This window comes from Denticeps clupeoides, chromosome 3 (genome assembly GCF_900700375.1).
Source record: "Denticeps clupeoides chromosome 3, fDenClu1.1, whole genome shotgun sequence".
NCBI classification, from domain to species: domain Eukaryota; kingdom Metazoa; phylum Chordata; class Actinopteri; order Clupeiformes; family Denticipitidae; genus Denticeps; species Denticeps clupeoides.
This window is the reverse complement of record NC_041709.1, coordinates 13,974,408-13,991,718: the sequence shown is the minus strand read 5'-3', so window position 1 is coordinate 13,991,718 and position 17,311 is coordinate 13,974,408. Positions and strand designations below refer to the sequence as shown.

Sequence of the window (17,311 nt, the reverse complement as noted above, 5' to 3'; positions counted from 1 at the left end):
CAGTGTCTTGAGATGGGCTCTGGCAGCTATGACCCTGATTAGGAATAAGCCTGTATTGTTTATTTTGGGGGCGTTTTGCAGGTATTTTGGTACAGATTTATACTGCAGTCTGTTTTCATGATCATCATAATAACTCAGTTCCCTGCTATGATAACACGTTTTACATGAAACTCCATTAGTCACAGTCTCGCATAATTGAATTTACTATAAATGCTCCACTGGAGGCTTCCTATTGGCCATAGTTAAAATGGGTATTTTTTTCATCCCTGAGAGAGTAATGTAAGGAATGTAAATCCTGAGATATTATTTCAAAACTGGCCCACAGCTGTGAGGCCAAATCTATCAATTGACCAGCTATGATCTAAGCTTTCCCATGCAGTAAGCTCTTTCTCTCTCCTGCTCTCTGTCTCATATCACATGTCCTCATACTTACATGTGTGACAAGTCACTAGAAAGCGGTCTGCATTTCTCATAACCTGGGTAACAGTCTCCATGTCCTTCAGTATGATTGGACACATAAGCTAGGATGCTTTATGAAGTGCGACAATGCCATATTGTTTTGGCCTTGGGGGGTCACATTACCTGGTGTACTGGGATGAACTCAGCCGGGCCGTGGGCTTCTCTTGTGAAAGTCACAGTGCACTGTATCTTTGTCTCGGGGGCTATTTATGACCTTACAGGGCATCCTATGATTAGTTCTGCATTTGCAGTAAATTTTGCCACAGCCAAGGTGATTTCATGGCCACTTGATTCTCTGTCTTGTAACTTTTTTTTAATGCGGCTCTTATCTTGGAGCAAATAGGCTCCATTCACTGAGCTTTTATTGTGAGCCCATGACATCTTTGATAGGGTTTTCTGCTGCTATTGATTTATTGGCCCTTGTAAATGCCAGAGGACACAAATAAATCACGTTATTTCTGAGGACTTCATCAGTTGTCATGTCATCAAGTTCCTGTGAAAGGCTTCCTCACTCTTCACATTTTCTTGTTAAAAGGTCAGTGGTTTTGATCTGATCAAGTGTTGTCTGGAATCATCTTGGTATTTGTTCTTCCATGAAAAAATGAATCCCCATATTCCAAGAATACCCCATATTTCAAAGACCACCATTGTGAACCTTATGAATGGACTACTCAACTGATCAGAACGCTGTACTCCTCACACTACGCACCTTTCTGATTTGTGATTGTGTTGTTAAGGGTACCTGATTGATCGCTGACACCAAAACAACGTTCTGTCACAACATGAAAGAAGTGACCCTTTCATGAACCGAGACGTTTAAAAAAACGACTACTGACAGAATCCAATGTTTTAAAGCACAATGATTAGTTTAGTAGAAGCTGTGGAAAAAATACAGAGCCAGACAGCTTGTTGCATGAGCACGTTTCATTAGAACATCACTTTGTTGTTTCCTACTGTGGGAAATGTGACTGTGCAGCTAATGCCAGAGGCAAATAGAAAAAGGAAATCCTAGCATTTGGAGAGAGCAGAAATTGTTTGCATCACTCTGTCACCAGTTCTGAGCAATTGCTGCCATTGTTTTGCAGAGCGGGGTCTCATGGGAAATTCTCTGCATTTATGGATGTTAGATGAATTTGAAATGCTGTGCTTGTATTTGAAAAAGGAGTGTTCTCCTCTTAAAGGCTACTCTAAGCATAAATCTTTTTTAAAAGTCTTTATAATGAATAAAATTGTAGTTGCTTCTTAAAAAAAAATACTGACCCAGTTTAAAATATGAAACAAGCAGGCAGGCAACATGGGGGTTAGCATTTAAAAAAATAAGCTTTTAAAAATAGATATTCTCCACATTCCTCCTACATAGGCGGATTTGGAAAATGTTCTGCTTTTCAAACCTCAGATATTATTGATTTGCCTATGATTAACGATCATTTACACCATGGTTCACAATAAAGTGAAGTGATTGTCACATGTGATACACAGCAGCACAGCACACAGTGCACACAGTGAAATTTGTCCTCTGCACTTATCCCATCTGTTACGTCCCCGGTCTAGGGTCAGGGACATAACAAATGGGACATATGAGTATAAACTCCAAAACGACGCAACAACACTTAACGCTAATCTTTTATTACAACAAAGACATTTAAACAACAACAGAAACACAAAACAGGTCTGGGCAGTCTAAGTCCTATCTTCTCGTCCTAATACTTCACTTCACCAACAACAGTCTATCTTCACCAACAACAGTCTATCTTCCTCAAACACTCTCCTCCTCTTTTCACCAACTCTCTTCTCTTCACCAAAGCAGCCACCATTTTAAATCCTCTTCCCGATTACAGCCCACCAATCACAGCAGGAAGTGGGAGGAGTCCAATCAGGGGCTGATGAGGAGCCACCCTGCAACATTACACAGAAAGAAAGAGAGAGACACACACACAAACACAACAGAAAACACCCATAGTCTGCCACGGGACGTCACACATCACCTTGAGTGAGCAGTGGGCAGGCATGACAGGCGCCCGGGGAGCAGTGTGTGGGGACGGTGCTTTGCTCAGTGGCACCTCAGTGGCACCTCAGTGGCACCTTGGCGGATCGGGATTCGAACCAGCAACCTTCTGTTTACAGGGCCGCTTCCTTAACTGCTAGGCCACCACTGCCCCAATACTTATAATTTTTGATGGAAAACCAGCCTGAAATATCAATTAAATCCTGTCCAGATATTGTTTGTGTTGTAAATGACTATGGCGACTGAATATTTAATGAATAGATTATTAATAGTTAATGAATAGATGAATTAATGTAAAGGTGAGTTTTCTTGTTTTTTTTATAAAAAAAGAAAACAAGGACAATAAATGATATTGTATGTAAGATGCTAGTCTTGTGTGACATGTAATGGAATATGACAATGTGGTTATAAAAAAAAACCAAATTTTTTTCTTGCATTAAAAGAATTTTTAGTGCAATCAAACCCTGATTAATAGCAGACATAACTTGAATTTTGAGGATTTTATTTGAATTGAAGTGTCCAGTGCCTTGGCTGGACGTGCTGACAAAGCAGCAGAAGTCGGAATACAAACCGAAATGTTCCGAGAATAGCTGTGATTTATGTATGCAGACAACATGTCTGCGTATTGCATTCTTGGCCTTATTCTCAGTGGTCCAATGTGAGAAAGGTTGTTTATTTAGGAAGCTGAGGAGGTGCCAGAAGGTGTCTTAGGTGGAAGTGAAACAGTTTCTTTTTTTCCAGAGAAGCACCTGCAGAAACTTGGCTTACTTTTACTGAAAAGCTTTGCCCATTTGCACAGCTAGCCAGAGTAGCACAGCCTTGTTTCCTGTTAACTGAAAGGATCAGGACTCTTTAAGAATATGCTGGAATTGTGAAGTGTTTTTTGGGCATGGCAGGCTCCTACTGAGAGCTCGAGAGCTCGATACTGCTGTTACAGCTATGACCAACCTCCACAGTAGTCATTGCACAGAGGTCTCCCTGCAGGCATTTAACACCACAAAAGTCTTTTCTTCCAGCACTCCAATTTGAGTAGGGTGAAAAATCAGTGTCATCAATTAACAGGAATTAACCATAATTCAGGTAATCTTATTGAAATATATCCTCAGTCAACCGGTTTCATTGGCTGGCATTGCTCCGTGCATGAAAGGCTAAAAATGTACTTTCTGCTGCAAGCAATGAGAACAATTTAACTTGGCATTGAATGGATAACGACTTGTCCAATGCCTTGTGACTCCAGAGACCCTAATGGTTTACAATAGTGGCATCTTTTTCATGCTGTACAGATAAGTTTTTAGAGATGTAAATTAATTTAGAGCATAATTTTTTCCAGTTCATGATACTTTAGGGGCTCCAAGAGATCCAAATGTCCATTGTCTTCTATTCAAATCAAGGAATCATTACATAGCCATATTCATATCTTACCCAAGCTTACCCTGTCCCTGGTATAAGAGACCTAATATGAACACCTTTCTGGTACATCCCATCTCTTTCCCTTGATGAGGTCTTGCTGAGAGAATTGCTGAGAATATTATTTTCCATCAGGCCTTGTAACTATGACAAATCAGGGAGATTGTAAATGAGAAACATATGGATAATTTGATTAAAAAGACAACATTATTCATATTTAACAAGTAATAACACTTTACAGGAATGCACTTTTTTCTACAGTGGATCTGAGTAATATGGTGTCTATTCTAGCCCTAGTCTGATTTTGGTCTTGGTCTTGGTCTCGGTTTCGGTCTCGGTATCCTTCATCTCGCAATGTCTTGGTCTTTGCTTAGGCAGTCTTCACCACAACACTAGCGAGAAGTTAAGCACAAGTGAAACATAATTTTCAGTAAATATCCTGAACTTTATTGTATGCAAGCATTAATGAGCATTAGAGCAATGCAATCTAATTGAATACTGATCTCAGATTAATCAGTTGTGCTCTTGACATTAAGCAGGAGCATAAACTACACATGGATCCAGTACAGTGGCTCAAATTTTAATAGCCCTGTTCTCTGAGGCCGATGCGCAGCGCTATCATTTTTAGCTTTTATTAGTTACAGTGTAATTAGCATGCATGAGGGTGCGGCCATTATAATTCCAGTGGAAGCCCTAAATGACTCTTGGTGCTTGTTCAACACAGAGGTCACACTAGCCTGGCATTTATGATATTAGAACAATTTCAAGGGTTGATGTTTTACTGATTGCTCAGAGGGAAAAGAGAAAGAAACAAAGAGAAAAGAAGAGAGGGATGGAGGATGAAAAGAGGGTTGGAGAAGAGTTGCTGTAATTTGGAGTGGAAGTCAATGTCAAAGACAGGGGCCACTGCAGATCTGCTTTGAACTATGAGCCAACAAGACATTATTTTAATAAGCAGGGAATGTCAAGAAATGTGTCCTTCAAGCTGCTGTGAATAAATAGAAAGTCTACTTACTGATGCATGGACGTACCAAAAAGAAGACTGGTACTAAATTGACAGTCAGTCAAGAAAAACTGGATGTTCAAATGGATGTTGAAACTCCTCTTCTTGAATATTTTACTTCATTTTAGACAGATTTACACTTAAATGGCAAACATGCTGCATTTTAACAGCTAACTTTGGCGGATGGACTTGATTCTGCTCGGGACTCTACTCCAGCTTGGTGGTTATACTGTAACAACTAAACCATTGACATCCAGGTGGAACTCTCTTCTGGACTGGTTTGATGCCTGGTTCATGCATGTAAAGCTACAATGGTGAAGAAACGGCATTGGCTGGGTAGCTTGTGTTGTTATTATTGCCTTTTGTTTGCTTCATAAAACATTTATTAACATTTACAGATTTCCTCGCTGTAAGGCTTGCTGAACTGCAGCCTGCTAAGCGGTATTTAAGGTAGAACAGACAATTTGAATAAAGAGCTAACTTCAGCGTTGTGTTTTAATTTGTGAGATGGTTATAAGATGCTCCAGTCAGTCAGAGAATATCCTGAATAAAACATAACATGCTCTGTGTTAAATGTATCAAATTTCCAAATGATAAAAAACAATCATCATGCTGAAAAAGATTGTTGTTGTTGCAATTCAACAAATAATGGGCAAAGAATGGCTTCTACATACAACACAATGACATCAAATAAACTACTATATAACACCATTTGTTACTGCTGGGTTCCTTGTGCTCAGGCATGATGTAAATCAGAGGGAGCTCAGCATCGCTGCAACTGAGGCACACACACAAACATATCATCCAGACAGTTACTTGCAAATAGAACAGTTATGGATGCAAATTAATATGTCTGAACACCCTTGTAAAAGCTCACATAAAAAAACAAATGATCACAGACACAGACGTACACTCAGACGTTTACACTGATGAGTTTTTGAGAACAGGATCAGGATTCCGGGTCTGCGGGTCAGGCTTCTCCCACGCTCTCTTCCTGCTTCCTCCCTAACATCTGCCCCATCCTCATTCAGCATCCCCAACATGCAAGAAGCAATATCCTAATAATCCCAGAAACAAGATTTCTTATTTTTATGGGCATTTACATATTTAAGTTCAACAGTGAAAACTAATATTTCAACGGGCGACAGGGATATCTTAGAAGTCATGTTGGAGATCAGCTCTGCAGAATCCGGATCACACGGGGGTTTATGCAGGGTAGCAGATTAGACCAGGAAGGAGTTTCGACTTGGGATGGGAATGTGATGGCAAACCCACACCCCAGAAGTTCAAGTACCATGAGCAACATGACAGGCAGACACAGACACCTTAATACTCAAGGGAGGGGGTGGGGGAGCATGTCATGGGGGGTGGTTTTATTTAGTGGGGTTGAATTCATGGTCATCTTATATTCGGACCAAAACAGCGGCTTTCTTTTATTGTATTTGACCATTCACTCATCATCTTCCCATAAGCACTTATGGGAAGTGCTGGGCTACATTGGTCAAATCCAGTATAAGGTGCGCAGGGTGGGGACTCACCTCCCACACACCATCCCACAACAGGGTGCAGACATTCACTCACATACTCGTATGCACTGACATGTCTTTTGATGGAGGTTCGAGGCCACATCCTTAAACACTGCCGTCCCCACCATTGTACAGTATTCTTGAATTTGGAATGTCAAGTAAAATTGTTGCACAATCGTCCTTCCACTCGTTTATTGGTCATCCATATGAGCATGAGCATCAGATTATTACACAAAGTCTATTTACAACTCTAAACGAAGGAACATTTTAGTCCATTTCCCCCGAAGGATGTGGGAAATCTATTACAGATTTTCCATGGCAACCCATCTCTTCTGGGTTCCAGAAAAATGGATAACAAAGGGCTTTAAAATTTCCAGTGAAAAAAGAACCCAAAGAGAACCACCCCAAAAACGGAATAGTGAACTATCGAAAGAATGGGAGAAAAAAATGCCACAAACAAATTCTGTGCTGCTAAATGTGGCCTCAGAGCATAAGCGCGCATAATTGTAATGGTCGCCCCATCTGGGCTCTTAGGCCTGTGTCACAATGAGGAGAGGAAGGCTGAGAACAGAGTTCCTCATTGTTTCCAGCGCTTCAGATACAGCCTGGACTCCAGCCCGTTTGGCCGGGGAAACCTGGGTCTACTGTACGAGTGCAAAACAAGCTGGGAGGCATACTGGCAACCACTTACTTCTCAGCTTTGGTTTCTGCTAAAAGATGCTTGTCAGAATGGAAATTGCTTCGTGTTGTTAGCCGAAGGAAATGATCCATGGGGTTAATTACTTTTTTATTTTTTTGTTCTGGGAAGAGTATCGTTCCTTCGATATTTACACCATTATCCTCTGGAATTGTGCTGCTGGTTTATGGAGACAAAAAGCCAGTCACAGAGGTGTTGAAGCTTGATAACAAGCTCTTCTGCATGCAGGTACTGCACAGCTCTACTAACAGGCGCAGGCCAGACACGTCACTGGCAGTGTTTGGATGGCAGATCTGACACTGAGATGGATGAGTCTCTGTCGGTAGTTCCTGTGCGCTTTGCTTTCCTACGCATTTCCACTCATGAGGAACTGTCATAATTATCTCTGACAGTTGGAAGGAATCCATATAGGAGGTGAAACTGGGATGTTTGTTCCTATGAGCATCCTGCGTGGCTGCATGGTTGGCAGACCACCCGTAACAACGGGGCCCACTGAAGAAGTCAGCACTACCATCTCAGCATGAAGATACTTCTCCCTTTCGCACTGTTCCTGCAGTCCAAAACCATGCAGGTCAGTCCATTGTGCGAATGTGGTAACCCTGTGACAGACTGGGGCCCTTTTTACCTGCGTGTCAACGTGCGAGTTAGGGGACGCACTTGCAGACATGTTTGGAGCGGGGGGGCAAGTCGTCGTACGGGAAGTGGACACTGGAAGAGCTGGGGAGGATGACCAGAGGCGCTTGATCTGTGAGAGGGAGGCCGAAGGTGAGTGGGAACAGTAGGGGAGCAGTGAACGTGCCGCAGCCCGGCAGGGGGGAGGAGAGGGGAAGAGACTGGGGTGGACCGGGGCAGAGGAGAACAGGAAGACGGCTGGCTTGAGGACGGTCCAGGAGCAAACTTAAGGTCGAGGGCAGGCAAATGTCCCCCCCTGGCCACCTGACTTTTATACTGGGCGCTGCCCGTTCTCTCTTCCGCTTCCACAACGCTGTCTCCCCGGCTGATCTTGCTCCCTCTGGTGGGCTGGAGGTGGTACGTTGGCCGTGACTCTGCGGTACCCTCCATGGACATGAACATTGATGGGATGGACTACAGCTTTCCTGTATCTCTAACTTGGATATGTGTGTTAAGAAAGTGACGTGCTGTAGGATACATCACTGCTGTTTCAGCTGTAGCTTGCTGATGGAGATGTTTGGTGATGAAAAATGAGTGTGTGATGTTGATCACCTTGACTACTCAGTCTCATGTAAGATCTGTATGTGAATACCGGAGACGTACTCTGGCAAACCGCAGGGCAAAGCAGATGTCCATTATACAAAAGCAACCAGTGGCCTGCTTGTTCGCCAGCATTTTGATGCTTTAGGCGTGTAACATGTAAATGGAGGCTAGAGCTGCCAATCAAAGCTCAGTCTGAGCTGCCAATCAAAACTCTTCCAATGTAAACAGCAGGCATTCATTCCTTGCTGAAAACACAGAGCTCAATAGCTTGTAAGGTACAAGACATGATCATTCTGACAATCCAATACCAAGTGTGTTTTTTTTTAATACAATGGCCTTTGGCTCTGCTATGTCAGGCTAAATAACCCTCTCAAATAATTATTGCAATGTGTTTTAATGGTTGGCTATGTTGGATGTTGTAATTTTATATTCTGGATGGATTTGGAATTAAATAGCAACATTTTAATTTACCCAAGGACTCCGGAACTGATGAAAACAATGCTGTATTGCCCCCGTGTGGTCAAAGACAAGACTGCCCGTTCATGAAGGAATTCAAGGAAATGCATTATATGTGCACTTTTTATCTCACTGAATTGGTTCATGAGGAAGGTTTTTATCCGTATATAATCCATTAAAGGTCCAGGAGATTGATTTATTATGTCTATATTGACTTTTTAGATTAGTGATGAGGCACTGATTACTCTAATTACTGCTCCCAGTACTATGGCCAGTTCTGGAAATGGTTAAATGTAATGCATTTTAATATATAAGTCAGCTACACACAGTGTTAGGTATATTATGGCATTTTCTTTTACACTGACAAACAAAAATAATAAAACACTGATATGAAGCTGTGTTGCATCTTGGTGCATGTTCAGACTAATGACATGTAAGTGTGTTTGTGTGTGTGTGTTGTGTGTGTGTGTGTGTGTGTGTTCTGGTTTGAAGCACCATGTGCTACTCTGAAAAGACAGTAGCAGAGCTTGATGCTGGCATGCAATTTCCATGAAACTACAGATGATGTAAGAGATGAAATGCCTACAGATTTAATTTCAGTGATATGACTCATATATTTTATATTATTATATTATTCATTATATTATTCATTTTTCATATGACTCAAAATGTTCAATAGTATGTCAGCTTGATAAGGAAGCCATACCAAACCATTAAAAAATTCCAATATTCATGTACATTTCATGTACACTCCCATTCATGTCAACCATGACTCAAACATTATTGATGTCAGTAGTACATTTTTTCAGTAGTACACTGAGAGAGATTCTGGGAATCACTGAAGATAAACAGATTACTATTGGTAAGCAAAAGACAAATTCATCCCACTGTTCCTGAACCACGAACATGAGTAATTCTTGCTGTAATAAGTTTCAATTGAGAAACATGATTATTTGGAAATGTGATTATGTGCACAGCCTTGCATTGATCTCATCCCCATTAAAAAAGCTTGTGTGTGTGTGTGTGTGTGTGTGAACCATTCAGGCAAGCATTAAATCCCACTCTCAAACTACAGAAACTATACAACTGTAAAAAAAATAAATAAAAAATTAAGCAAATTCAGCAAAAACTTGGAAATATTGTGTGCTATAAGTGTTAGGGCAAGGTTAGATTTAATGATTTTCTCTTATTAACGATACATAATTCTTGGAAACATTGCAGAACTAACAATTTTTGTATGAGGGACTAAAAGTGAACTAGCATCATTAGTCTGTTTTATTTATGATGCATAAATAAATCTGCAAATCTGTTTTTTTCTTTCCATTTGCTTTAAGGATTTTCCATTTGCACTGCCTACAATTGTGCCAATGGCTGCATCATTTTGCAGTGCTGTGTGCTGTTTACTCGCCCTGGTGAGCATCTCTGCTCTCATTCTCTTCAAATGGAGTCTGAACCCTCCAACCCAGCATCCTATAGCAGCCAGATGCATTTTGCAAATGACTTCATCTCACCAAACATTCGGCAAATAGTAAATGTGTTGGATCGAGTTACCTCCACCTGCCTCTTGCTTTCACAGAGTCTGATCTCCACATGCCCAGGCGATGCCTCCCAGCCAATTAGAGAAATTAAAGCCAACTGGAGTGCCGTGTGTTTTTGTTGTCTTTTCCCACTATGATCTATGATATATGTACCCTGACAATGTAGTTATACATTAGAAGTATAACTACTTACATTTTCGAAGACCTATAGGCTTATTGAATAGACCTATCTATTAGTGCTGCCAATCAATTCATAAATTTAATTATTTGGCAGATTTATCATGATTAAGTCTTTTTTAAAAACATGGCTTAAACTCCTCCCACTGTCCATCTCCATCTCCATACGTGTGTGTGTGTGTGTGTGTGTGTGTCAGAGAGAGAGTATGTGTGTGTATGGAGATGCTGATAGTATAAATTATAGTATAAATATTAATAAGCAATAAGATCATTATGATCTTGCTTCTACTTGTCACATTCATGCAGGGAACTGTTATGAACATTTTATTGAGGATTTATGGGGGTGGTTGACACTGATTGAGATCTCAGAAGCATAATTAGATTTTCCAGTTTTGAAATAGACTACCCAACGCAAACACACAAGTGCTCTGCATAACAAACAGCAAGGAAACAGCTCTGGTGACATAAAAGGGCCTACACCCTCTGGCCTGAAGAACATTACTTGCAAAAGTAAACAAGGCTTTAATTAATCAAGAACTCATACAGTTGGTATTATGCGGTGTGACAAGCTTTATTATGTGGTTATGGTCAGCCGACATTGCAGTGTTCCTGTCTCTCTGATGACCCTCTGAATTAAAAGGCATACATCATAGTTACTAGAGCCATAATATGAGCTGCCACAAGCATAACGTCGGTGTCCATTGTTTACATGAATTTACTGGTGGTGTTTGCCAAAGCAATAAAAGTTTTCCATCTGATATCTCTTAAACAATTGAATTTACAAAATTACCCCGTTAGGTCTGTATACAGTAGTCGTAGTCTTACGTGGTCAGTAAATGGTCATTTAAAAGTGTTACCTAAATGTTGAGTAGATAAAATACATTCACAATACTGCAGAATCTATTGTAGTCATTGTCTTTGGTTCCCAGTAATACAAATGTGTGTATGAATGTTCTATTTCTATAGCATATGACTGAGACCAAATTATTTATGTAAATAAATAAGGTAAAATCTTGTAAGGTAATTAGTTTAAAATCTTGGATAGGTGGTAGACAAAGTATTACTCAGAAAAGTTTTACGGAGGGGTACGATTGGGAGTTGAAAATAGACTGGTCTCCATTTTATATTATTTTGTATAGTCATCCTCCTCAGTTTCAAGAAATACGAAAGTATGTATGTGTGCTTAGATTAAACTTGATTTTCAATCTAGGTTTTCAATGAGGAGTGAAGATCTGGATGTACATGTTCCACAAGTAGCCAGTGAGCTCCATCCAAAGCTGCTCTGTAACATAGCATTCACCAGAGGTGAATGGTAACGTGGGGGTCACCAGCTCAGCTTCATCTTCATTTATCACCCTCACTTCAATAATGTAAATGAAGTCTGCTGGATACCATGCGATCTACACCCTTTTGGCCATTTAATTTTCTCTGCTGTCATGAGTGGAACATATTTTTCCCCGCATCGAGCTGCTGGTTTATTGCTTTTCTGTTGACAAACTGCAACAGCACTTGTGCCTGAGTCCACACCGATGTGTCTCAGATTGAACATGTCCTAATGTTTTGCCCACACTGTCTGTTATGGTGTTGTATTCTTTTTGGCTGCCTCACATCTATTTGGGTCCAGTCTGCAGCACCAGCATGCAGGCTTTGGACATTAACACCATTGCAGGACCTTGTCCTGATGAAATATCATCAGCGATTAAAATAATTGGTTTCCTGCTGCAGCCCCTCCGGAGTGAATCGTAAATTCACCACCTCTTCCTCATCATACCCCTTTTTTATATTCTTCTCATGAGGAGCTAGATGTCATCCACAACCTCTTTTTTCCCTCTCTGTTTTACCCACGATGCGTTCTGTGACTCTCAGTGCTGACGTGGGCTTTTCAGATTTGTGTCTCTGGGGCCAGAGCTGATGGATTTGTAGAAAGGAGATGTTTATCCGAGACGCAGCAAGGTGGCGGGTCTGTTTAATCGGTGCGCATAAAGAGAGAGATGGTGAGTGATGGGGCCTCCTGAGGGTTCATCCCGAGATCCCGACCTCATGCAAAATGTTCCCATATCAGTGTGTGTGTGAGCGTTTGTGGGTGTGTTTTATTTAGGACACCCCTCCCCTGGCATGATTTTTCATGCATTGCACTCAGTGAGGGTTGGCTGGTATATTTTGAAGGCACCATGACAGTATGGTGCATCATTAAATGTACACTCACACACGTTGCACAATGCTCTATTTCAGTGTTTTCACTGAGCTAAAAAGAGGAAAACTGCTAAGGCCAGAATGTAATAAAGAATGTAAAGAACTTTTTACAGGCCAGCAGCTGTAGGTGGAAAAGACATCTTTTAGTAAGAAAATCCAAATGAATATCCCATTGGCATGTACTTTACAGTTAATTTTAATTGGAAACACAAAACTACATCTCTGGAGGTCTGCCACCTATAAATTCCGATTATTTGCTTAAAAGGTGTCACCTTGTATCAATAATGGAACAATAATGGAACAATAAAGGAAACTAAGAAAACTAGGAAATGCAGTCAGCACACTAAATAGAAGAACCCTTAAAATTAAAAGAATACCTTAATAAGAACATTAAAACAGATTTTGTTTTTGTAGATGCGTTGTATTTCAAAAAGCAGCTGTGTTTGTGAAACTGCCTCTCTTCACTATGATGCAAAAATGCAGCATCTTTATCATGGGGGTCCTCTGCCACTAGGGGTCGATAAAGAAAGCAGAACTTTGTCATTGTTTGTTGTGTTTGGTCTTTCCCACCTGTGCTTCATCCTTGAATATGTCCATGCATTTGCTGCACATAAAACCAAAATATGAACTATTGCACTGCATTCATTAAAGGCTCTAAGAAGGAATAACGGATTTACATCAAACCCTATTAGGGGTCACCACAGCAGATCAACCTGGTTCAGTCTGGTTCTCTGCATAATTGATTTGGCAAAGGTTTTACCCCAGTTGCCCTTCCTGATGCAACACTCCCCATTCATGGCTGGCACCAACAAATGCTTGGTCACATGTGTCCCCAGTTGCTGGGTTGTGTATTATTTAGATATTAAACATGCCATGAATTTATTGTATTATATGGAGTCATTAAAATGTTGTCCAGTGTGCATTTTAATGAACATTGAAAAGAGAGATTGTGATCTACGTTTCTTCTCTCAGTGCAGGGAGAAACCCATCGTTTCAAGAAATATTTCCTTCAGCATGTACTCCGACACATTTGTCAATTTTCTGATTAGTTCAACACTGTTGGTGTTAGAAATTTATAAGATTAGCAACAGTAAATGCTATTTTAATTCTTCACAGAATATTCACTTGACTGTTCACAAGGGGAAGAGCTTTGGAGAATTTGTCACAAAGAGGATCATGACATCAGGTAGAAAAAATGTCTCTGCTTCACAAAAAAAAAAAAATCAAAGTAACAAAACTGGAACGGAAAGCCATCATGCCTCCTATGACCAGGGGAAAATCAATGTCTATTTCTTCACTTGAAAGCTCTTTCCAACACCTCAATTAATTCTCCCCATCACGTTGGAATGTAGCCACAGAGGATATATATATATTTTTTGTCCTTCATTTTTCATAGTCTTTGAGGGGGTTCTCTGAACCGAGAGTGGGGTTTTGCTCCAAGGAACGGTTTGATTAAAGTTTTTGAAATTGAATATGGCCTCCTGAGTCAAATGCGAGCTTGGATAAAAAAAATGTTTACCTCAAGCACTTCTCAATGAACAACTGGTATTTTATCTTCCTTGCTCTGCCGGGACACCTGCCTCCTGTGCTACTTTATGGGCCAGAATGTCAGACAGAGTGGCAAGACGGCTGGGACATAATCGCATTATAGCTCTGGCAGCAAAAGTAAATGCTGATTAAACCAAAGGTAATGTACTGCATTCATTGAAATGTCTAAGTGGGAATAAGTGTTTTCATTTGGGAAATCAGTATGTCTGTAATTATCTTAAATTTTACTTAGATACCAGTGAATCAACATATGATGAAGTGAACATATGATGAAGTGGCACTGAGGTGCCACTGAGAAAGCACCATCCCCATACACTGCTTCCCGGTGATAGGTTAAAAGCAGAGGACACATTTCGTTGTATGGCACTGTGTGCTGGGCTGTGTATCACAATGACAATCACTTCACTTTCATGGTGTCAATGATTTAGATTTTTTGTGGTTGTGATTTCCCCATTGTCTGTACATGACGTTCAGGTCATTATTATTGGATTTGGGTATGTGAGTTTGAGGGTATTGCCCCTGTGATGGACTGGACCCCCTCTCCAGGGGTTTTTACAGTCTTTAACTTTTACAGTCTTTAACTTTGGATCGCTACTGTTAACACCCACGGCATCTGCAAAAAGCCTTGGAGTTTGGATAGATGACAAACTGAGTTTGAACCATCATGTTGCTGCGATCTCCAGATCCTGCAGGTTCACTCTCTACAACATTCGCAAGATTCGGCCTTTTCTCTCACAACAGGCTACACAGCTCCTCGTCCATTCAATGGTCATCTCCAAACTCGACTACTGTAACTCTCTCCTGGCTGGAGCCTCTGCAGTCACCATAAAACCCCTCCAGATGATCCAAAATATGGCAGCCTGTCTCATTTTCAATCAGCCAAAATACACCCATGTTACACCTCTTCTTACCTCCCTCCACTGGCTCCTTGTAGCTGCTCGCATTGAGTTCAAATCCTTAATGCTTGCCTACAGGGCTGTACATGGAACTGCGCCCTCCTACATCAACACACTACTACCTAGCTACACTCCTGCACGCTCTCTCAGATCTGCAAACGAAAGGAGACTAAAAATTCCTTCTTCACGGGGTCTCCGATTCCAATCATCTCTGTTCTCCGTTGTTGTCCCTGGCTGGTGGAACAACCTGCCCTCCTCCACACGACTAGCCGAGACTATCACCACTTTTAAGAAGCAGGTGAAAACCCTCTTGTTCAAAAAATATTACAGACAAATCTAACACTTACACACGCACATGCATACACATTGCACAAACAATACAAAAATGTATAAATACATCATAATTTTTCTTCGTCTAGCACCTAACAATCTCTGAGCATGCTCTTCATTGACAAGTCTGAGCCTTATCAGGGCTCTTAGTTTGTAAACTCAATATTCTATAGAAATCAAACGAGAATTGCTGGTGTCTTCCTCTTGTAAGTCGCTTTGGATAAAAGCGTCTGCAAAATAAAGTAAAGTAAAGTAAAGTAACTCAAACACTCCATCAAAAATAAAAATGCTGTGGTTATCCAGAATTGTAATAGATTTCTCTGCTTTAGTCTGATCTGCACTTGCCCAAGCAGATCAGGTGCGTGCCAAGTAAGAGCGGCGCACATGTGAGAGTTTACAGCAGTGCACTCAGTGACCCCTCCCTCCCAGGTTCACCGCAAGGCCGATTAGTCAGCACTCGGCCGGAGCTACCACTCTGTGGCTCTTCTGAAGACTGGGGCTGAAGACGTTGACAAGACTCAGAGTGGCAGCAGTGCCTGATTACATGAGACAAAAGGGATTTAAAGCAAAATCCAGTGGCAGAGGGAGAGGTTTTTGTTGGAATTTTGAAAGATCTCCTAAAATGCATAACCTCTTATGTGATGTATGTAGTTGAGTCTATTACCTAATGTAGTTATGTATACTTTTGTTTTGACTTATAAAGCTTTGTAAGTTCTGCATTATTTTTTTCAAAACCTTGCTTTGTATTGTTGTTAATATTTTGCCTCCCTCGCCCCACAAACCGTAATTAAAATTTTGTAATGTAAAGTATGCTGTGACTTTTCTAGTTCAACCCATTATAATGAAAAGGTTGGACAGCCTTTCATAATAACCCATCTCATATAAAGAAGCTTTATAGGAATTGGCTGTGAGTTTACTATAAATTGCCTCTTGTGAGTGTGAGCACGATGTGTATGTGCTTGTGTAAAAAGATCCTATCCCTCACATGCACTCAACAGCGCAGTACAAACACGTTGAGCCCTTGTCTCATGTAGTCCAGAGCTCTGTGGTCTCTTAATGGCCACTAATGATGTTTGACTTGCTTGTTTGTCTGAGCAAGATTAAGACGTCACACAGAAAGACTGTTAAAGTGAATGAATTTACCCCAGGTAGAAGAAGCAGACCGTGCATGCCTTCGGTAGTCAAGCGGTATTTATAGAACTCCAGAGGGGTGCACAATTTGGCAGCGAGCCCACTCTTCGATCGTCAGATGTACAGGACACCCTCCCTTTCTTCCAAGACCCCCAGGAGGCCCTGGAGTGCTGATTTACGGCCAGCTCTTCCTGTGCTTCCTGCAGACACTACACCCTCTCTGGCCCCATCTGAGGTTCTCATGCATACGGCAGCGCTGTTGCCTCTCTCTCTCTCGCTCTCTCTCTCTTTCCCTCTCCCCCCTGGAGGGCTAGACCAAACAGATAGTGGATTGCAGCCTAAGCCCTGACCTTGTCGTACGGCAGCGCCGTAACTCTGCCCTGACTAGGTTTGCCAGCTGTGATAGGGGAGAGAGAGAGAAGGAGCAGAGTGAGAAAGAGAGAGAGAGAGAGAGAGAGAGAGAGAAGCTCGGATCTGGGAAGAGAGTGCTGGCTGGAGGAAGAGGGGGCTCACTGATAGGGACATGTGAAAATCTTTAGCCTGGTGGACTGTACTGTGCCACTCGCTGTCTCACAGCACCGTAGAGCGAAGCCTCACCCCCGAACATGGATCTGAACTGGAACCCAGGTGGGTGGCACAGAGGGATCCATGCTTCTCTCCATTCATGCTCCCTGTTGAAAAGAGGTGTGAGGTCTGTGGGGAGCTGGTGAAGGGGGCTAAAGGGACTTCT

The 17,311-nt window shown here is 41.5% G+C and overlaps 1 protein-coding gene across 2 annotated transcripts in view; it reads left to right on the top strand.

The window, feature by feature from the left end:
* arhgap24 (Rho GTPase activating protein 24) overlaps nucleotides 1–17,311 on the top strand; it is a 76,722-nt gene that overhangs the window by 29,280 nt on the left and 30,131 nt on the right. The window contains exon 1 of one of the 2 annotated variants that reach the window (XM_028973306.1): nucleotides 17,102–17,208. The exons of the other annotated variant lie outside the window; for it this stretch is intronic. Within the exon in view, the coding sequence (XP_028829139.1) occupies nucleotides 17,187–17,208 (22 nt within the window). The 5' untranslated portion in view covers nucleotides 17,102–17,186. Of the gene's footprint in view, nucleotides 1–17,101; nucleotides 17,209–17,311 lie in introns of those variants that run through there. 2 annotated transcript variants of the gene reach the window in all.